This window comes from Lynx rufus, unplaced genomic scaffold (assembly GCF_022079265.1).
Source record: "Lynx rufus isolate CCGP_SWC_20201006 ecotype Redwood Valley unplaced genomic scaffold, mLynRuf1.p SCAF_3, whole genome shotgun sequence".
Taxonomy (NCBI): Eukaryota; Metazoa; Chordata; class Mammalia; order Carnivora; family Felidae; genus Lynx; species Lynx rufus.
In genome coordinates, this window is record NW_025814845.1 from 188,024,488 (window position 1) to 188,045,993 (window position 21,506).

Consider the following 21,506-nt stretch of genomic DNA (forward strand, 5'->3'; position numbering starts at 1 on the left):
ATGTACTAACCGGAAAGGATGCCTCATATATACTAGTAAGTAAAAAGAGCTAACTGTAGAATATTATGTACAGTATAGTCTCAAAAAAAGAAAACCTACCAAACCATGATGAACGATTTCCCTTAGGAAGTCCAGGTGGAATATTTTCATTTTTTACTTAATAAACTTGTGTATTACTGACATTTTTTTCTGACGTACACATATTACTTTTGTCATTTAAAGCATGTTTTAAACAAATTTCATCACTAACCTCAATTTTCTTCCCCACATCTTCAGTTTTTGCAACAAATTTAAAGAAAAACTTCCTCGTTTTACCAGGAACTAAGCACATCTTTCCCTGGGTCAAATTTTCTAAAACTTCACTTGCTTTAGTTGCTTCTTCGATTACGCAGAACTGGTTATATTCCTGTAAAAGAGGTCAGCAAGGGTCACTGTTTATACACAGCAAGTGTCACGTTTTGCTCACACTAAACAAAAATGATTCGGAGGTTGGTAAATTTACCTGCAGTACAACTAAAGCATTATGAAGGGTGATTAATGGGAGGTATTTTACGCCAAACGGAAACGCTTACCCACTCACTGCTGCCACAAGGTAGAGACAATTCACCACATACAAGCTGATTTCTGAAAACATTTACAAATCCCAGAGAAGCAAAGATTTATTCTTTGTTTCACTGGACACTACTATCTACTATCTTTTTTAAGAAGAGCTTTCTTTTTATGTGGCTTCTGTGACATCCTTCTTGACTACTTCCTGTTTTTCCCTCAAAGGTCTTTTCTTCTTCTTGTCCCCTTAATTCAGAGGCTCCACAGGCTTAGTCTTCGGCTTTCAGTTCTACTCTCTTTATGTTCATTTCATTGCAGAGTTTATCCATTTTTACATGTTCTGTACCTCTATGCTAATATTTCCCACATTAAAAACTAACTCTGTCCTATTTCCTTAACCAAAAGTTCATATCCACAATTGTCAAGAGGTTAATTCCACTACCACTCAAATTTAGCATGTCCCAAACTCAATGTACATCTACCTTCCTAGAAGAGCACACTCCTTCTGTGATAAATAGAGGTGAGAATAAAGGGAGAGAACTGAAGGGAGACCTCTTTCTTGTGCACGTCTATGGAATCAACATTCTCATCCATTCAGTAAACAGTAAGAACTTCCCAAGAGCTGTCTTCTATCCCAGCAGATGAGTTATCTTACAGAAAATTCTTACTAGTTAAGTTTAATACTTGCCTTCGAGTTTTCATTTCTATTCCATGCTTCTGAAACCTAAGGACTACTTTTTTTTCTTCTGATTCAGATCTTGAATTTCAAATAACACATATTCAGAATATAATCTAACTTTAAAAATGAACTGCTTTACATTTTAACATTTTAAATTAGTTTTTAATTAGTCTGTTGTTTAAGAAAAGAGGGGAAAGAAATGGAATGGTAGGATATTAACAGCAGAAGTACAATAAGAATCTATTCATCCTCTAATTCCAGATTTAGCATATCTCCCCAAAACTGTCACCATCGAGCAAAAAAAAAAAAAAAAAAAGTATCTGACCTGGGAGAGCTTACATGCTAACAAAGAAAACAAATGACTTACCAACGAATCACACAGACAAAAATGAAACCACAGGTGTGGTAAGTACTAAAGAGGGCTACGGCCAGGAAAATCAGCTAGGCGGGGGGGGGGGGGGGGGGGGGGGTGTCCCTGAGGAAGTAAGGCTTTTATCCGCTGGATAAAACATGAAAAGGAATTAAGAAGAAGTAACATCACATACTCCTTTCCTACTACGGTGTGATCTCAATCACATGTGGAATCTGTAACTCATAGAAACAGGGTAAAATGGTGGATGCGAAGTGTTGGGGTATAAACTTCCAGTTACAAGACAATAGGTTCTGGGATCTAAGGGGCAGCATGGCGACTATAATTAATAATGCTGTATTACATACTTGAAAGTTGCTGAGATGGTAGATCCTAAATGTTCCCACCACAAAACAAAGGTAATTATGTAAGGTGATGGATGTTAAGTAACTGTGGTCATATTCTGAAGTATATGCGTTTCAAATCATCTTGTAGGTACAATTTAGCTATAAAATACACACACAAATGAATCGCTTTTTGGTGGGGGTGGGGGCAGGGGCTGTCCTTTATTCTTTACCCTGTACACACACCCAGCAATCCAGACTTCTCTATTCATAGATGCCTCCCGTAGCCCTTTCTTCCTTCCCATCCCCACCAACAGTGTCTTCATCCAAGTCCTCACACGTTAGTACTGGGAAGCACACTAAAGAGGCTCCGGTTGGTCTCCAGAAGATCCTTTCTTTCTATTTTGTCAATGGAATAAAGTGTCTTAAATTCTAAGTTTCATGCTCTTGCTTTAAAATCCTCAAACTAGGGGCACCTGGTTGCTCAGTCGGTTAAACATCTCACGGTCTGTGGGCTGGAGCCCCGCGTCGGGCTCTGTGCTGACAGCTCAGGGCCTGGAGCCTGCTTCGGACTCTGTGTCTCCCTCTCTCTCTGTTCCTCCCCTGCTCATGCTCTCTCACAAACACAAACATTAAAAAAAATGTTTTTCATATACAAATAAATGAAATTCTCCAACTACTCAGAAGGAATCTTTGGGTAATCGTTCAAAACTGAATGAAGCACACCGGTCTGCGGGTGACCCAGGTTCAGCCAACCGGTTCTCTTACGGGGTTACTGCTCAGTTGTGAAGACAGAAAAATCTAGTAAAGCAGGTGAAGCTCTTTCTTTACCACTGTCCAATAAATAGAACATGAATAAGTGAATGAATAAAGAAACCTTTAAATGCGCTGAGCTCGAGTTCCTGTAAGCCACCGAGCCCTGCCTCCCACGGGCCCCTCGCTGCCCACACGCCCGGAACGGGAACGCCTGCCTCCACCCGGCGTTTGCAAGTGCCAAGCCTGCTCCCCCTCTCATCTCTTTATAGCTCCCTTCATCTCATCTTCATTCTTGAAACCTCCTCCTTCTTCTCTGGCACGCCTACTCTAACTGTATTTCTGGCTTACGCCACGTAATTTAGTCCTCGTTACCTACCTACTAGGGCAATCTGTGAGTCAGTCTTGGCCCCTGCCCCCAGAACGCTTCCATTTTAACAGAGCTGACATATGCTAAATGTTCGCAGGCTCACCTCGATGCTAAGAACACTGTAACTCTCATTAAACGCTTGCTGGTTAAAGGCTCCATGTGCTTTCTGGGGGACCAGAAGATAATTATCTATTATGTGAGCTTCTAATCGGAATATTTGGAATGTAATCAAGTAGCTGACCACACTGTAACACACTACAAAAATGTGCAAGTGTATATAATCCCGGCCCTGCAGAAAGAAAAAGCTGCTTATATGTGCACACAGAGAAAACGTCTAGACTGTTCAAGAAGTTACTAGCAATGACTTCTGGGCAATGGAGTTGGACAGAGCACGCTTACTTTTCATTTTATATCCATCCAGTCCACTTTAACACCAACCGTTTAGTAGTTTTATAATTAAAAAACCAATACCGTTGTTAGAATACAAAACAAATGATTTAAAAATTAAATTACATTCATCCTGAATATATCTCATTTGAAATTCAAGTTATGTATCACAAAAGATAAAGTTCTTGTAGTTCGTAAGGATGGAATAATAACAAAACTTAAAGAAAAGTGTAAGTAAAACTTGAATGGCTGATACAGAAGTGAGAACTATAAATATATTTATTTTCAGATAGAGTTTACCAAAGCCCATTTGTTACTACGAAACCATTATGACCTAAAATTCACTAAGCTCATTTCACCTAATTTAAAATAAGCTACATTAAGATATACACATGCTAGGGGTGCCTGGGCGGCTCAGTAGGCTAACCATCCGACTTCAGCTCATCTCACAGCCATGGGTTCGAGCCCCACGTCGGGCTCTGTGCTGACAGCTCAGAGCCTGGAGCCTGCTTCGGATTCTGTGTCTCCCTCTCTCTCTGCCCCTCCCCCGCTCATGCTCTCTTTCTCTCTCGAAAATAAACAAACATTAAAAAAATTTCTTTTAAAAGATACAGGGTAAAAATACATGAAAAGCGACCGTTACCTGATTATTGAAGCTGACACAGAGCTTGGAAAACCTAATGGGATGTGGACAATCAGCCTTCAGATAGACATCAAACCGCACAGGAACATCAACATGAAAACTTGGGGCGTGAAACTTGGCTTTGCATTGAACTAGAAATAAGACAGAGAGAGCAGAGTCACACAGTACAAGACCGTCTAGACACACAAATTATTCTGATCCGCACTTACTCTTCAGAAAGGAAACACCTACATGGGATATCCTTCTCTTTTTTTTTTAAGTGGGTTTTTTTTTTTTTTTTTTTTTTTTTTTTTTTTGAGAGAGAGAGAGAGCATAAGTGAGGAGGGGGCAGAGAGAGACAGAGTCACAAGTGGGTTTTGTACTGACAGTGCAGACACAGGGCTCAAACTCACAAACCGTGAGATCATAACCTGAGGCAAAGTCGGATGCTTAACTGACTGAGCCACCCAGGTGCCTCTTTAATTTTTAAATTTTTTTCCCTCTTTTTATTTATTTGAGAGAGAAGGAGAATGAGTGGGGAAGAGGGGGAGAGGGAGGGGGAGAGGGAAGGGGAGAGGGAGGGGGAGAGGGAGGGGGAGAGGGAGGGGGAGAGGGAGGGGGAGAGGGAGGGGGAGAGGGAGGGGGAGAGGGAGGGGGAGAGGGAGAGGGAGAGAGAAAGAGAAAGAGAGACAGAGAGAGAGAGAGGGAGAGAGAGAGAGAGAGAGGGAGAATCCCAAGCAGGCTCCATACTCAGTGCAGAGCCTGATGCAGGGCTTGATCCTACTATCCTGGGATCATGACCTGAGCTGAAATCAAGGGTCAGACACTCAAGTAACTGGGCCACCCAGGCACCCCTACACTGGACATTCTTACTGAATTCTGCACTTAAAGCATTTCAACACATAAATGTAGTTCACTTAAAACAAAACAAAACAAAACAAATTTAAATAAAATACAACTCCAAAACTACCTTTAATTCTAAAAACATAGTTGCTCCTGAAATGTAACGAACATAGAATTTTAAAGGGAAAAAACCATTTTGTTCTTTTTAACTTATTTCAAAATACCTGCCCAGGCATTACAGAATAAACTCTTTAAATAACTGTCTTTTCAAATGCATTTCAAATCACATCTAAAGTACAAACAGGCAGGGTAGATTTTAATATGTAAACTAACTATTTAAAATTCTGAACATCTTTTTAAGTCAATGGTGAGGGAAAAAAAAATCACAATTTTTATCTATAGAACGACATATTTTGAGCATTCTTTCTTTGACTTTCTTATTTATTATTCTCTATCTATTCATTTTCTAGCAAAAAGGATAACCTCTCTGAGGTAACACTGTGGATGCCAGCTACCCACCAAATGGCACAAAGTCCTGCACTCCTATTGTGAAAACATTGCTGCCGGCCAGAGAAACTCGGTCCGCCCACAGCTTCTGAGCCGTTTTCACTGCTAAGATATCACAGTCAGGTTCAGGATCAGGACTTTCATTCTGCACCAACACAGAGCACAATTCATTCAGCCAGTTACAGAAAATACACAGATACAGATCTAAGTATACATATCCCCAGGACATATTTTATACAAAGAACTCCAACCTACCATCAAAACATTTATGAGGTTCTTTTCTATCCGAGATTTCTGGTCCTCTTTCAGAGTGGAAGCTGACATGAAAGAAGGAAAAAAAGCTACAACTGTAAGATGAGCAAGTAAGTCTACTAGCCCCACTGAAGGGATCAAAATACCGTAGAAAAAATATGTCTTCTAAGACGGCTAAGCACCATTCCAGACAACGTACAACAGCACGGCTTTCTATGTTAGCCCCAATGCTCTATATACTTGCATTTGAACTCCATATGAAGAATCGTTTCATGCCATGTTTAAAAAATAAAAAAAATAGGAAGAAGAATTTTGTTCTTCTCAACTATCATGAGACCTCGACTACAGTAAGTTCCATGAAAGTAAGAGTCCTTTCGCTTGGCAAACTGATCTGCACGTGGTAAAAGTAGTATCAAAGATTTGAGAATTATTCTTTCAGTTTGAAGAAGCTTAAAGATGCCGCATCATTTTAAAGCATCAGAATTTTACTGTGAGAGCACCAAGTTACCTCTTCCAAGGAGTTCTAGGGAATAAGTAATGTAATCTTTTAACTGGGCCATGAGGTAGGAACACTTCAGAGCTGTAGTCAATATGGACGTGAGCAGGGTCCACCACCCTTCACTCCGATAATCACACATCACGTAATCCAGCAACCTGTCAGAAGGCAAAATGTCAGACACGCTGAAACGGAGTCACAAGAAAGGGCCTAAAGACTCCGTGGAGAAAATAACGTGCCTTACCCATGTTATATCCATGTCAGAAAACTTACTGAAATAGTTTAACAGGCATTTTCACATTTAGCTAAACGTGAGGTTTCCTAAGACTTTGAGAATGATTGTACCAACAGATAGTACTTGAAAAAAATACCGCAGAAATGGAGTTTAATAGAAATAGAAACATGGAAATAATCAATCCTTCAAAACAAATTTCTCTTCTAATTTTGCTGTAAGGTAATCGGATTACTTAGAAAAATAAATAGGGAACAGGACTCACTTCAAAGCTTTGGTATAATCCTTTGCATAATAATACTCCTCTCCCATTTGAACCACTGTAAAGGAAATAAGATTTGTATGTGCATAATTTTAAGTTATTCAAAGCTGCATGAAACTGTGGCATATTATGGATACATACTTAGATGACTTTTCATTCTTGGACATTTATATTTCTTAAATTGTGCAACAGCATTGCTCAGAAGAGTTATTATTATTTCCTGTTAGAAGAGAGAAAAGTGTGAAGCATTCCAATAAAAAGAATCTCATGTTTTCCTCGACTATTCCAAAACATAGTTTAGATTGGGAAACAAAAAACTTACAGAGTGAACAACACTTCTCTCCTTCAGCTGAATGGCAAGAATTCCCACCTTCTCTTTTTCAGGATCAGAAAGATCAAAACCTGTGTAAGATAAGACGCAACCCATTTTGGATAGCTCATTTAACATAAATCCTTCGTAGGCACATTGGATGTGTACACTCCTTGAATCCTTTACTTTAAAATAACGTATTTAAGATTCTTAGACATTCTAGAATTTTAAAGATCCTAAGAGACAGCTTTATGAGCATGGGAACTTCTCTGTGATCTCTGTTCTGAAGAGAACATTACTGAATTCAGCATTCTCTTGCCTAGCGATATCAACCACCTGATGAATAATATCAATTATCATTCTCAATACAGAATATACTTTCTGGAGGTTAAGGTATATAACTGCTTGAGTGTGATTGCCACAAAAATTGCTAAATTAAGTATCTATCAAACGCAAAAAAGATACAGAGAAATTTTTAAGGAGATACAAGTTAATACTGTTTTAAAATATCAAATCTAATAAATCATTAAAGTTAACTGGAATTAAAATATTTAAATAGCCTAAAGTGGCTTATTAATTGTGACTTTAAGAGATGTCCGAATGTTTTAATCATGCTCACATCTTTAATTAGAAGTTATTCTAAGATGTAGTGATATAAATAAAACATTCTAAACCAAAGAACTGAAAATCTTTAAGAAGATGCTTTAAAAAACACATTTTTACCTCAACATAATGTGTTATGGCCTATATAGCCAATGGAAAAACTGTGATAGCAATCTGTGCCTTTTGAGGTTGAGAGAAAAGAAAGGAGGGAAAAATTATTTACTTAGTACTCCTTGTCGCCATGATCTCTGTCCATAAAAGTCAAGAACACCTGTTTGTGTTTCTAACGGATCAGGATTGGGATACATCACAGAAGCCTGTAAAGTAAAACACAACCCTAAATAAGAGTTTATGTAGCCTCTCGCAAACCAACTCTCTTCAGTCTTTGACAGAATAAGAACATTTCCAAAAATACAAATACCAAATACATGTTCAGATATCATAGTTGTGAATACTTCAACATACACTAAATTTTCACAAAAATTGAAATAAATGGTTCACTTAATATTTAGGCAGGATCATAAAAATTAAATTGAATAAATCAGTCTGATTGTGACAAATGATTTCATAGTAGCTAACTCTTCTACATTTCCTTTTCATCTTTGCTAAAATAAACCAATAAAAATGTGTTACAAATTATGCTTGATGTTTATTCCACACATATAAGTGCTTTTTGTGCAAATGAAAATACAGTAATGTGACAAGGAGTTTTAAAAAGAAGACACTATTTTCCTTCCTTATCACTTGTGTATTCAATCCTGGTATTGTCTGGGGAGGGATATTTTTGGCACCAGAATTTACAAATTTATACTTTTTTCTTTTTTATAATTTTTTCCCTCTGAAACGGCACAGACATATAATGCAAGTACATTGTTGAAAAATACAGAAAACATCCGAAAGGAAATGAATAAAAATTTAAATTACTTATAAACCTATTACCACTGTTGACAACGTATACATTAGTCTTCCAGATTTTGTACACAAACATTTATTTGTTATTAACTGGAATAATTTTTCAACCTGCTTTTTTCCTTTAAATACATTCTGTAAATTTCACATCATTAACTATTCTTCTAAAACATTATTTTTCATGGCTGCCTGCTGTTACATTTTAACAAATTCCCTATCGTTCATTTTGTTATTTATATTTTACATTATAATCAATAAGTCTGTCCGAAGAACTTTATAATTAAATCTTAGTATTTATCTCTTAGGATCCCTTATCTGCCTTAGACTTCCTGAAAATGAAAATCATATGCAAATAACATGGTAGAAATAGTCTGGTTATATCACGGTTTAAGGGAAAAAAAAAAATCCAACCTTTTAAGTACTAATATGCAAACTGTTTTTGGACTAGTTTTTTAAGTAGTACTGTTGATAATATTCATCTGTCTTCAGAGAAGAAAACTGCAGATTTTAAAGGACAAAAACTGATACAACTATACAAATGTAGATGTATTTATACACGTACGCGCCACGTTATTTTAAAAGTGCTTCTGGGGAAACTGATATCTAACTATAATCACCCACGAGAAAGGCAAAATGAAATGTTAAGAAACTGCAATTAAAATTCTGCCACAGATTCTTAAGAGTTTTCCACAGAGAAAAACCCCAGGAAGAGAAAGAAGTCCAACGTTATCCTCTCTGGTGGGTCAAAATAAAGCACATTCCTCCAAAGTCCTTCAAACTCCTACAGCCGTGATCAGTGGAAACAACAAGATGGAGTTATGTTATGGCACAGACTAAACTGTGACTTTTTTTTTTTTTAAACTGTGACTTTTATTTGAAAGTAATTTGCTCTTGTCTAAATCACTAACTTATTGTCAATCATAAACTGGTTCTTCACCAGAAAAACTTCTGCTTAATCCACAGGTGAAAATTATTTTCAGGCTAAAACTGAAAATAATCATAATCCCTAAAACTATTAAAGATAAAAGCTGATGGTATTCAAAGGCTTGGAAGAAAATGATCAACATTAATCAGTCTTCTCTTCCTTCAAGAGAAGGTTAATCCACTTCCTAAATGCCACGTAAGCCAGGAGTTGGTAACTTACCTCATGGTTACAGAGGGTTTTTGCAAGTTGCTTCCGCTCCTGGGCATAGTATGCTGCCTGCTGGTAATAGAAACCAGGATTCTGAGTTTGAATAGCTGTCAACCCTAACTTAATAGCTTCGTCAAATAAATCTCCAAAGGCCTGGAATCTTAAAGAAAAAAAAAATCAAGGAAAAAAAAGATGAAAAAGAAAAAGGAAAGAAAAAGAAGCTTACTTCTAATAATTATTCATTCTCAAACCATAACTTCAGCAGACTGTGTTAAAATAATGCTAATGAGGAACTGCAAATTTTGGGGGTTTCTTTGTAAATACGAACACACACTAATTATAGGCTATAGATAAATTCTGCGTTTAAGTCAACTCTTCTGTACTGGCAAACCTTGATAAATATACCATCAAAGTGTTATGTCAACATAGTTCCCACCAGTCAGAAACATCCATGTTTCTGGGAACAATTTCACTTGGGGATTGTTAAACATCATTCTCAAATAGCAAGGTCCAGGCCAGGAGGGCTTTTGTTTTATTCCCTGCTATAGGCTCAGTACCTAGACATGTGGCAGAAGCTCCGTAAATACACGTTGAATGAGAGAGATGGTACCATGAATTAAGTGATTTCCACTAAGGAATTCTATGAATCAATATCTACCATTACTGGAAACATACTTATGCTAGATCTCTAAAAGCCCACTTACTGACAAAAAGCTTAGCTCCATGTAGAACTTAGAGTCCATGCTAATTCCATTCCTTCAAATCCCAAGTATTGAAAGAAAAAAAAAATTCCAAAAGTACAATTTAAAACATACTGTTTAGACATCCATGCGGCGTGCTCAAAAGACAACTCTGCGCTTCCGATTTTTTTCTTACACAAGTCTATGTGCTTTCGGAACTGAGCGATTGCGTCCAGTGGGGTGTTGTGCTGAAAACACAGCCTGCAGATCTGCAAAATGTGGAATCAACCCCATAATAAAGAAGAAAATAAGGTCAAAAGGTGTATTCATTTAAAAATATGTAAAACGTGAGACGCTCTGTAAAAAGACTATGAAATTTCCTCTCAGGTTCTTGGCAACGGAATTGATTTTCTCTATTAGAATCGTTATGCTAAAACCAGAGGTTATATCTCCTTGATAAATGAAATAAAATTATTCCATATTTGCACCGTATACCTTAGAAAGCCTTCTTAAAAGTATAGAATAGGGGCGCCTGGGTGGCTCAGTCAGTTAAGCATCCGACTTGACTCAGGTCATGATCTCACAGTTTGTGGGTTCGAGACCCCTGTCGGGCTCTGTGCTGACAGCTCAGAGCCTGGAGCCTGCTTCAGATTCCGTGCCTCCCTCTCTCTCTGCTCCTCCTTGCTCACGCCCTATCTCTCTCTCTCAAAATAAATAAACATTAAAAACAAAAAAAGTGTAGAATACACAAAAATTATACTCAATGAAGAACACAAAGATTGGTGAAAATTAAATACTACCTCCCCAAGCACAGACTATAACTGTCAGAAAGCTATAAAGATTTTTCTGTACCACAATTACAGCACAATGGCCTCCATATCAAATAAGGATTACAGAAATTCTTCAAAGCTTTTTATTTGGAATGCTATTTCAAAACAGTAATAATCTACATCGACATAAGGTAAAAGGAAAAACAGAAGAAACACGGCCTAAATTTATTTCCATATGCTTATCATCAGTTTTATTTGTAAGGTACGAGGAATACATGAAAAGTTAAGTCTCTCATCCATCCCTGCCCCTCAGCCATCCAATTTCCTGTTCCGAGGCAGCCAGCTCCCAGTATGTTTCAGAATATAGTCTCTGCACAGATAAGTGTGTGGTCATTTATATATAACTTATCATTTTTAATAAATAGTTTCACAATAAATATGTTTAGTGACTCACTTTTTTTTTTTTTTTTTTTTACCTAATATTCCATATCAACAAGTGGAGCTGTCTCATTCTTAATAGTTGTAGAATATTCCCTTGTCTGGAGTTATAAGTTACATGTAACCAGTCACTTATTGCTGGGTTGTTCCCAATCTCCTCCTATCACAAGGTGCAATAAATATCCTCACATGCATGACTTACAAGTCTTATTATTAGCACATACATCAGATAAATTTCCTGACATGCAATTGCTAGGTTAAAGGAAACACCCCCTTTCAATGTATATAGTTATTGCAAAAACGTTCTCTATAGATGTTGTACCAATTTACATTTACACAAGGAATCAAAGTGTCTACCCGCCCTCACATCACCATCCCGGTGTTAGCCGTCTTTAAAACATGAATGTGGAAAGATTAAAAGCAAAACAAAACCCCTCGCTTGCCTTCTGCAGGCATCTATTTCTACCACATACAATCTGAAAATGCTCAAATAACAGGTATAAAAGTTTCCTCCGAGGTGAACAGATACGCCTTTTCTATGGCTGTGCCATTAAACCAAAGGAGGCTTACAAAGTTTGAATGTGCTGCACCTTTAAAAATTCACGAATACAGGCAGCTTTCTTCTCTCTCCCTCCCTCCCATTCCCACTGAAAAACAGAAGCCCCTCGGGGCCCCTGGGTGGCTCAGTCAGTTAAGCGTCTGACTTCCATTTCGGCTCAGGTCATGATCTCATGGTTTGTGAGTTTGAGCCCCAAATCGGGCTCTGTGCTGACAGCGTGGAGCCTGCTTAGGATTCTTTCTCTCTCCCCTCTCTCTCTGTCCCTCCCCCATTTGCGCTCTGTCTCTCTCAAAACAAATAAATAAACTCAAAAACAAAAACAAAAACAAAAACCCCTCCTAAAGGAGTCTTACAAAAATAAAACTGCCCTAAGGGAGAACTCTGGGACCCATAAACTCAAAAGCAAGCATTATAGCCGGTTCTGCCACAGAACCATCGCAAGAGGAGAGCCTAATTAGCCAAATACTCACTTTCAGAGCAAGTAACTAATATGGATTTTCAAATTTCAAAAAGATAATCTAATATTTAAAGACACATTTTCTTCATTTGGAAATAGAACCATTACCTTGTAGTTTATAAATCCTGCCATTGTCTTAATTTCCAGAATATTAGTTTCATGGGCTCTCAATTCATGCACAAGATTATAGGCGGTCCTATAATTCCTAATGCAAACATGGGGAATATGGTTAATTATGATATAAGTAAATCTCAAGAAAAGATTCCCAAGAACAAATTATTAGAAAAAGGAAACAATCGTTACTCAACATTTCTTAGCACTGAACAGTGTAGGAATAACTTATACATATCCTTCTGAAAAATGATGTTGATTAATAGTATGTGGGAGGAATCAATGACTTTTCACTAAGAACAGAACCATTGCAAGTGCATTGTTCTGTCATTAACGTCTGTCAATAACTGATAGAAAGTAAGTTGAAAACGAAAGTGGACAACTGTCCAGAATTACGTTAAAAAGTCAGCATTCTGTTAAAAAGAAATAAGCTTTTTTTTAAAAGCACCATTATGAGCTTCTCCAATGAACAGAAACTGTAACAGCACAGAAGGTGCTAATCGAGACAGGGCACAGGTCAACAGCTTTTAAACCCAAGTATGTCTACAAGTTCAGTGGCCACTGCCGATCTCGGGCACCGGCTGGAGAAGGGGGAGTGGGCTGAGACAGGAGAGCCTGCTAGAAGAATGCCTCCCCTGAGGATGGAAGGGGATGAGAAAATCTCCAGGCTTCTCCAAAGACAACTCTTTGCTCCTAACTTCCCCTGGTAAAATTTGTCTTTCCAGAATTACCTTTGAGAAGACCTAGAAGTGGTACCATGGGTACAAAGTGAACTACGTTAAAGCCAGTTACCATCCCATGGAGTTGCTGACATTTACACAACACAATCTGGTGTTCCCCACCTCAACAATAACAAAAAAGATGTTTCTGCGATATTCCTCTGAATAGTAGATTGACTTTTGTTTCTCTTATTCTTCTGCCCTGCACACTTAGCCTCTCTTCAGTTTTTATTCCTATGTTACACTGCCACACTCAACCTTTAAAAACTGAGTTAAAGTTAGAAAAAAATGTTTTACTAAATTTTTTTTTTTTTAATTTTTTTTTTCAACGTTTATTTATTTTTGTGACAGAGAGAGACAGAGCATGAACGGGGGAGGGGCAGAGAGAGAGGGAGACACAGAATCGGAAACAGGCTCCAGGCTCCGAGCCATCAGCCCAGAGCCCGACGCGGGGCTCGAACTCACGGACCGCGAGATCGTGACCTGGCTGAAGTCGGACGCTTAACCGACTGCGCCACCCAGGCGCCCCTTACTAAATTGTGCTTAGTAAAAGCAAAGGAATAAAATGCATAACCACTAACAACACATACACAACTACTCTTCAAAGCTCTAAGCAGAGCCTTCGAATGAAAAATGATGCTGAGATGTATAAACTTTAACAAAAATTTAATTAAAAACAAAATCATAGGGATCCCTGGGTGGCTCAGTCGGTTAAGCGTCTGACTCTTGGTTTCAGCTCAGGTCACGATCTCATAGTTTGGGCAGCTCAGGTCACGGTCTCAGTTTGTGGGTTCAAGTCCCAGATCAGGCTCATTGCTGACAGCATGGAACCTGCTTGGGATTCTCTCTCCCTTTCTCTTTGCCTCTCCCCTGCTTGCTTTCTCTCTCAAAATAAATACATAAACCAAAAAAAATTTTTTTTAAATAAGTAAAATCATAGATTAACTAACTAAATGCACTATACATCTTCAGAAATCGATCGTATTAGATAAGGAATGTTTAACATATATTTAACGGTGGAAGTCAGTCAACACAAAGATTTTACTGATTATACAAATAAGTAGTCAACAGGATGGGAAGAATTTTAATGTTTCTTTAGATCACAAAACTTAATCAAATTAGATCAGAAAGCTTTATGAGAGTATGAAATTTACTTCTGATAATAAAACGGAAATTCTTTTAAAATCTCAAAATATTATATTCCATTCATCTCTAAACGAATCAAATACTACATACACGAATCTAACCAACATAACATTTTAAAATTAATTAAACTTTTGTTGAGATTCAGACACTGCCATTAATATGTTACTGTTAACACAAAGATAAGAAAAATTTAGTTTGACAACCATTAAAAACTTACTTCAGGGCATTTTGTGTATCTTGTTTCAATTCACTGAAGAAAGCTATTTTGAACTGATGTCTAACAAATAAAAGCTGAAAAAAAAGAATAGAAAAAATATCATTACACATACTCTCTTCTAATGTAAAAATTACGATAATGTTTATTAAGAGGAAACACAAAAGTATTCAAAATTAAAGATCAAGAATTACTCCAACAAACAAGTATAGTTAAGGAAGCTATAAAAATCTCTAAGAACTTTAAGGGCAAAAAGTAGAAAGAGAAATTAGTTTTTAAAAGCTTTTAAAAAAATTTAAAAGCACAGAAGCTATTTAAAAACATCAAAGTATTACAGACATTTAAAAAACTCCTCTAAAATAATCAATGATGAATGCTTCTATTATTTCCTTCTTTAGGAAAAATAATGTACCTGGTGTGTTGTCTTATTCAAAAATTCTTTATGAGATTTCACTCTTCTGATCTCAGTGTAGTAATAAGTCTGTGCATGTTCATAAAAGGCATTTTCTAATCTGTTTAAAAAAAATCAACATTCAAACACTAAAGTTATTTTCAACCAAACTATTCTCAAGAGTCATATTTGTAAGACCTAAAAGTAAAATCATGACAGAGATAATGTCTATAGCTTACTTCATGATAAAGATAAAAAGCAAAATATCCTTAATTTCTAAATAAAAAATGTAAAGACCCCCAAAACCATTTAGTTATTTATAATCCACTCTTTTATTTTATAATTTTATAAGAAGTGTGAAAGAAACAGATATACAATATTCATTCGACTATTTTTTCTGATTTTACTATTTAAGGTTAAAGGATAAGAAAACTGATGGAAAAAAGGACCAAAAATGAGAACTGGCAATTGACAGAAGAGTAGCATTTACAGGATTCAAATCCCACTTTGTTCCCTAACTTTGGGATAACATAAGAACAAAGGAAATTTGACCACAGACAGATAAACAACTCAAAGCTCCTTTTGTGAAAATAAGTATGTATCAGAAGTATCTGCCTACGGCATGAAAGAAAGCTAAAGTCACAGTCGGATAAAGGCTGGACTTTAAGGCTTTTCCTCCTCGGAATAAAACACAATTTTGAAGCTGTATTCAAAGAGTTTAGGTACATCTGAGGAAAATATGCTAAGAAAAAAAAATGGCTAAGCCTAAACTTTAAAAATTTGCTATTTTAAGGCAAGATTTTCTATTTTTAAAACTACACTTTTTAAAATGTTAAAATATGAAAATAATTAAAATTAGGTTCTAACTTTGAAAGAACATATGAACCTAAGGTGAACTATAAAGTCTTATAAATGGGTAACCTTTGTTTTGAAAGACAAAATATGATTAAAAAAAAAAATCTGCTGGTTAGCATGACACGGATAGTCTATTGTCCTAAGACGAAGGCCTTTGGACTTAGAACACATTTTTATAAAAGAAAAATGCTTGGGGCGCCTGGGTGGCGCAGTCGGTTAAGCGTCCGACTTCAGCCAGGTCACAATCTCGCGGTCCGCGAGTTCGAGCCCCGTGTCGGGCTCTGGGCTGATGGCTCGGAGCCTGGAGCCTGTTTCCGATTCTGTGTCTCCCTCTCTCTCTGCTCCTCCCCCGTTCATGCTCTGTCTCTCTCTGTCCCAAAAATAAATAAACGTTGAAAAAAAAAAAAAAAGAAAAATGCTTAACTCATGAGAAGCTTGACAATTCTTTTAAGTATTTTCACTTGAAATGATCAGTGAACCTCTGAAGCACAAGAGTCTCCTGATCACTCAACACATCACAGGAGTTTTATACACATTCTGTTTCTCTGACATTAAAAAAACACATTAACCAGGGGGGCCTGGGTGGTTCAGTCGGTTGAGCACCCGACATCAGCTCAGGTCACGATCTCAGAGCTCAAGGGTTCAAGCCCCGCGTCGGGCTCTGTGCTGACAGCTCGGAGCCTGGATCCTGCTTCAGATTCTGTGTCTCCCTCTCTCTCTGCCCTTCCCCTGCTCATACTATCTGTCTCTCTCTCTCTCTCTCTCTCTCAAAAATAAACAAACATTTTTAAAAAATAAGTAAATAAATATTAAAAAAAACTTAACTGAATCACTTAATCTTGTAGTCTATATACTTAATATGTACATCAAAATGTTCTGAAAGCACACAAATGAGTGAGGATGCCACCAGGAACTCTGCTAACTCCCTCTTGGATCAGACACTGAATATGAAGATTTACCGATATTGAGCATTACCCTCTCTCTTAAGATGAACTATCAATATGAGGAAAGGTGTAAATAATGTCTTCCCTCACGTCCAGTGGACGGTCTTACCCCTGGTGCTCGCATCTCTATTTTGGAGGTCCTGGATTCAGAGCACTTGCTTTTTATATCAGTAATTTCGATACAGCCCTCCTTACTCAAATGTGGCATTATCCCCAGTAAGACCACAGCGGTTAAGGGCAGAAGCCACAGTTTCTGTTTCTCTTGCACCCACGATAGCACTCAATTTGAAAGCTGAGGAGGGCGTTAAGGCGGGGTCTCTCAACCTCAACACCACTGGTGTTCTGGGCCAGGTAATTCTTTGTTGTGGGCTTTCCTGTGCACGGAAGGGTGCAGAGCAGCACCCCTGAACTCTACCCACTAGATGCCAGTATTAGGAAGCCTCAGTAGGGGCCCTGATACATGTCTCCAGGCATTCCCAAATGTTCCCTGGAGGCCAAAATCCCCACAGTGAGGAATCAGTGGATGAAGGTGCAGGATGGATGGAGGACAATGGCTTTCTAAAGGAGGCTGCATGCGAACTCAGCCACAGAAGTGGAGTAAGAGAGCCCAGAAAGGGGAGCTGGAAGGCAGGAGTCCTACGAAAGCACGGTGACAGGAAACAGCGCTGTGAACGGCGAAATACTGCACCGGACGGGCAGGAACTGTCAAAAGCCTGGAGAGGAAGTCCAAGGCCAGCAGGGGGGGCTGGGATGGGCCTTGGTGGAGGAAAAGCAGTACGGGTGTGCTACCAGTTTCCTAGGTATCCGCCCCCCTCTGCTCCCCAGAGGTCAATGTTCACAGTTGAAAACACAAAACGCACCGCCCTCTCCTTCCGCGTTCTGGGCAATCATGGCAATTTCAGCCTCAGCACCGCTGATCTGAGTATCCACGCTACCTACTGTTTACCACTTTCTGTGCGGAGATTCTACCTGCTGACTGCATCTAAGTTTTCTCGCAGTTCATCCTTTCATTTGTTGCCTTTTCAAGCTCTCTACTGTGGAATTTATACTTCTCTTTCCTAAAGTCGTGTCATTTACACACCAACGGGAATGACCTATTACTTCCTATAGGACATCACTTCCAGAAGTTTGCTTCTGAGACACAGGAACAAACAGAAGGGAAGTAATAATCAAAGATCAACTACACTGTTCCTGAGTTTAAGAGGGACACTTACACAGAATGAAAAGGAAAATCATCTTATGGTCAAAATCAGTGAAAAGGTTCAAGTCTAAAGTACAACCTGGCCAAAAATGTAATATTATAAAACTTCTCTGCAACACTGAAAGCTAGAAAACAACAGATAATGGTCACATATTTTGTGAGATATTGCTGTGTCCCCAAGTCATATGCGTTTTAGATACAAGGGATTTATAAAGAATATTTAAGAGCGGCGCCTGGGTGGCTCAGTCGGTTAAGCGTCCGACTTCGGCTCAGGTCATGATCTCACGGTCTGTGAGTTCGAGCCCCGCGTCGGGCTCTGTGCTGACAGCTCAGAGTCTGGAGCCTGCTTCAGATTCAGTGCCTCCCCCTCTCTCTCTGCCCCTCCCCTGCTCACACACACTCTCTCTCTCAAGAATAAATAAAACATTAAAAAAAATTAAAACAAAAAACTGCAGTTGACCTAGATGTATATATGGTGTCAATGAGGTAACATTAAGTGGCAGTTTAGCGTGTGTTGTACAATTACATCTATTTTCATATTAAAAGCCATGTTTGGACAGAAACTTAAGAAGCTGTTGTAGTGGTTATATTAAGGAACTGGAAAACGTTAATAATGGGGACTTTTCTTTTCACCTTATAGCTTGTGCACCGTTTATATTTTTTCCCATGAACACGTGTTTTTGTTAATTAAATGAATCTACACAACCAATTTTTCAATGCTTCATGAACAATCTAAAGAAGAAACATTTTAAGATCTTGATTTACCTTATAATATAACCCACCAGGTGGTCAGTGTGGGGCAGCACAAACAGAGATTTTCCTGAGAGTTCACACGCATTACATAAAGCCGCAGCCCTTTCTGACGCCGTGACATCTTCTCCTGTTAACAAATCCCATAAAGATAGAGATATAAAATGATTGGTGCGTTTTTTCTAAATGAACGGCTCCCCAAATCTAAACAACTGAATTAGGAAGAAAAACTCAAACCCCCTTTCACCATGCCATGTGGTCTCCTGGGATCCTTGAGGGCTCTCTGGGGTCCTCAGAAGTTACACAGTACATATCTGTTAGGAAAACCCTGTGGAATTTTCTACGGAGCCAAGATAGACAGGCCAAGTTATGCCAACAGAGATGCCACATAACTATTTCAAAAACCGTAACTAAAAATGGAAGCAATAATCCAGGAAAGTGGTTTCCAAAATGCCACAAGTTTCAAAAGAGAAACAAAAAACATTCTGGCCTCTCAAAGTCTTAGAAGGTAGAAGAAATAAGCATTTGAAACTAAGACATTTTCTTACAAGAAATTAGAAATCCTATGGCATTTTTCTTTGTCCCATTGCATGTTAAGAAAAAAAATTACATAAAGAATATAACTTCAAACAGACCTCAGATAACATTCTTTTTTAAAAGATCAAGTGAATAACTGTTTCATCAGTTGATAGATATATGCCTACATGGTGAGGTAAGTGAACTGGGGCTGGGGGAGAATATTTTAATATTTAACATTTTAACATCAATTTTTAAAAACATTTTAATATATTTTAATTCTTTTTACAATAAGCATTTATTCATGCATTATTTGTACCTTTTAAAGTGAACACACCATCTTTCCCGTAACTGAACGCATAAAAGATTTTAACATCAAAAACTACACCTCCTGATAACATGGATGGGAAACATAAAGCAATTAATTCGTTATTAATTAATCTTTTGTTACCTGGGGGCAATGGAGTTTTCTTCTGAATCAGAACCACTGCAACTTTTGTGTTTCTCCCTTGTAAACTTTGCCTGCAATGGAAAAATAATAAAGTTAACTAAACATAACTTTTAACTTTTAAACAATGTATTCAAGACTTTACATAAAGTACAAGCTTGATGATTCAGGTGAAGGAAGATAAATTTCAACTAAAAACACCCAAGATTAGAGGAAATCTTTTCCTGCACACAAAGAAACCTCTATGCTACAATGATTGAGGTTTTAAAAGTATACTCTTGTATCGAGCTTCTAATCCTAACAAAAATCTGCTTCAAAAGCAAAGTTGAATAAACACTTTTGTGTAAAAGTCATAACACAACTTCTCTCTTTATAGCGCTACATCACAGACTGGTCATCCAAAAGAAGTATTTTAAAACAGCAGTGGTGATAAAACAAGTGTCTTGTGAGACTAAATAGCAAATTAGTTTTTCTCTCCCCAAAATATTATAAATGCAAGAGGAAAGCATTTGGAAATTCGGACTAATGTGTCTTCTAAATTTCTTCACACAGCTTAGCCTTGTACAAGTTAATGTGAAGCTGCCCGTTAGGAACCAGACAAGTTTCACTGGAGGGCAGCGCAGACTGAACAGCTCTCGCTCGGCTGCCTTCGTAAGTGCTGGTAAATAACAGACGTGTGCAGCTAACGTGGTCAGTCTGGAAAACGGGGAAACTCATACCTGACAATTTCCACTCTGGTGGCGCACTCGGACTGCTTTTCTTTCCACTGAGGCTCGTCCCAGTCCAGTTCATAGAACACGACCACCAGGGCCGGCACCAGATTCAGATGTTTGTTCATCCAGCCCGTCTTTAAGATCCCCTTAGGAATGTACCATTCGTAGGAAGTCCTCTGCGAACAGGGGCAAAAGCTGAAGAGACTTCTTTGATAAAGTAGCAGCAGAAGCCCCTGTTATTGAGTGACGGGCACTTTACGTGCCTTCATCTCATTCAACATACACACGACACATCTTTAAGATGAGGAAACTCTGGTTTACAGAGATAAAATAAGAGCTAACAAGCAGCGGAGGTAGAATCTCAACCCTGGATCTGCTTGTTTCAAAGACATATTACCAGGATGGCATTTCGCCTTACTGTGCATGACGAAAGAAATGCAGGACAACTCTTAAATACAGAAATGTCATAGCAGTCACTCGGGGGTCAGCGCTAAGTGCCACATCACGGGAAAGAGGTGGTAGATGTGAACATTAGCCCTGAAGAAACTCGTGGAAGCCTCCAATGACTTCCAAAGGACCCGCGCCGACTCAGACTGCTGCACTCAGGCTGATCCAACATCCACTTCAAGTGAGGAAAGATGAGGACAGTAAGGAAACCCAACACAAAAAGCTTAGGGACTCAGGAAGGAACAAGGAATGGGCAAATGAAAAGCTCCCTGCCCTGGAGAATGGATCCAGGACAAATGGGGGACAGCTGTGCTGGGCACTGGCCCTCCTGGACACAAACACCAACTAAGAACAAACATGTGAGCGCCGGGGTGCTGTGACTTGCATAAGTCCAGAGACAGCTCATGGCTTCTACAGCCCGAAACGTGAAACAGTGTCTCCACTCTTCTCCTACACATAAGCAAAAGAATCGACTGGCGACCAGATCCACAGTTTCACCAAGGAGGTCTTACATTCATGTTTTAATCAACACCCCCAAGTGATGATGATAT

General features: G+C 38.4%; 1 protein-coding gene across 2 annotated transcripts in view; it reads right to left on the reverse strand.

The window, feature by feature from the left end:
* TRAPPC11 (trafficking protein particle complex subunit 11) overlaps nt 1–21,506 on the reverse strand; it is a 48,269-nt gene that overhangs the window by 22,529 nt on the left and 4,234 nt on the right. For both annotated transcript variants that reach the window (XM_047090708.1, XM_047090707.1), the window contains exons 3-19: nt 20,515–20,684; nt 19,799–19,869; nt 18,847–18,961; nt 15,103–15,202; nt 14,694–14,767; nt 12,609–12,705; nt 10,412–10,545; nt 9,609–9,756; nt 7,779–7,872; nt 6,965–7,044; nt 6,784–6,862; nt 6,646–6,700; nt 6,161–6,306; nt 5,656–5,717; nt 5,413–5,545; nt 4,072–4,202; nt 251–406 (exon numbers count right to left, since the gene is read on the reverse strand). In XM_047090708.1, the coding sequence (XP_046946664.1) occupies nt 251–406; nt 4,072–4,202; nt 5,413–5,545; nt 5,656–5,717; nt 6,161–6,306; nt 6,646–6,700; nt 6,784–6,862; nt 6,965–7,044; nt 7,779–7,872; nt 9,609–9,756; nt 10,412–10,545; nt 12,609–12,705; nt 14,694–14,767; nt 15,103–15,202; nt 18,847–18,961; nt 19,799–19,869; nt 20,515–20,684 (1,845 nt within the window). The remainder of the gene's footprint in view (nt 1–250; nt 407–4,071; nt 4,203–5,412; nt 5,546–5,655; nt 5,718–6,160; nt 6,307–6,645; nt 6,701–6,783; nt 6,863–6,964; nt 7,045–7,778; nt 7,873–9,608; nt 9,757–10,411; nt 10,546–12,608; nt 12,706–14,693; nt 14,768–15,102; nt 15,203–18,846; nt 18,962–19,798; nt 19,870–20,514; nt 20,685–21,506) is intronic.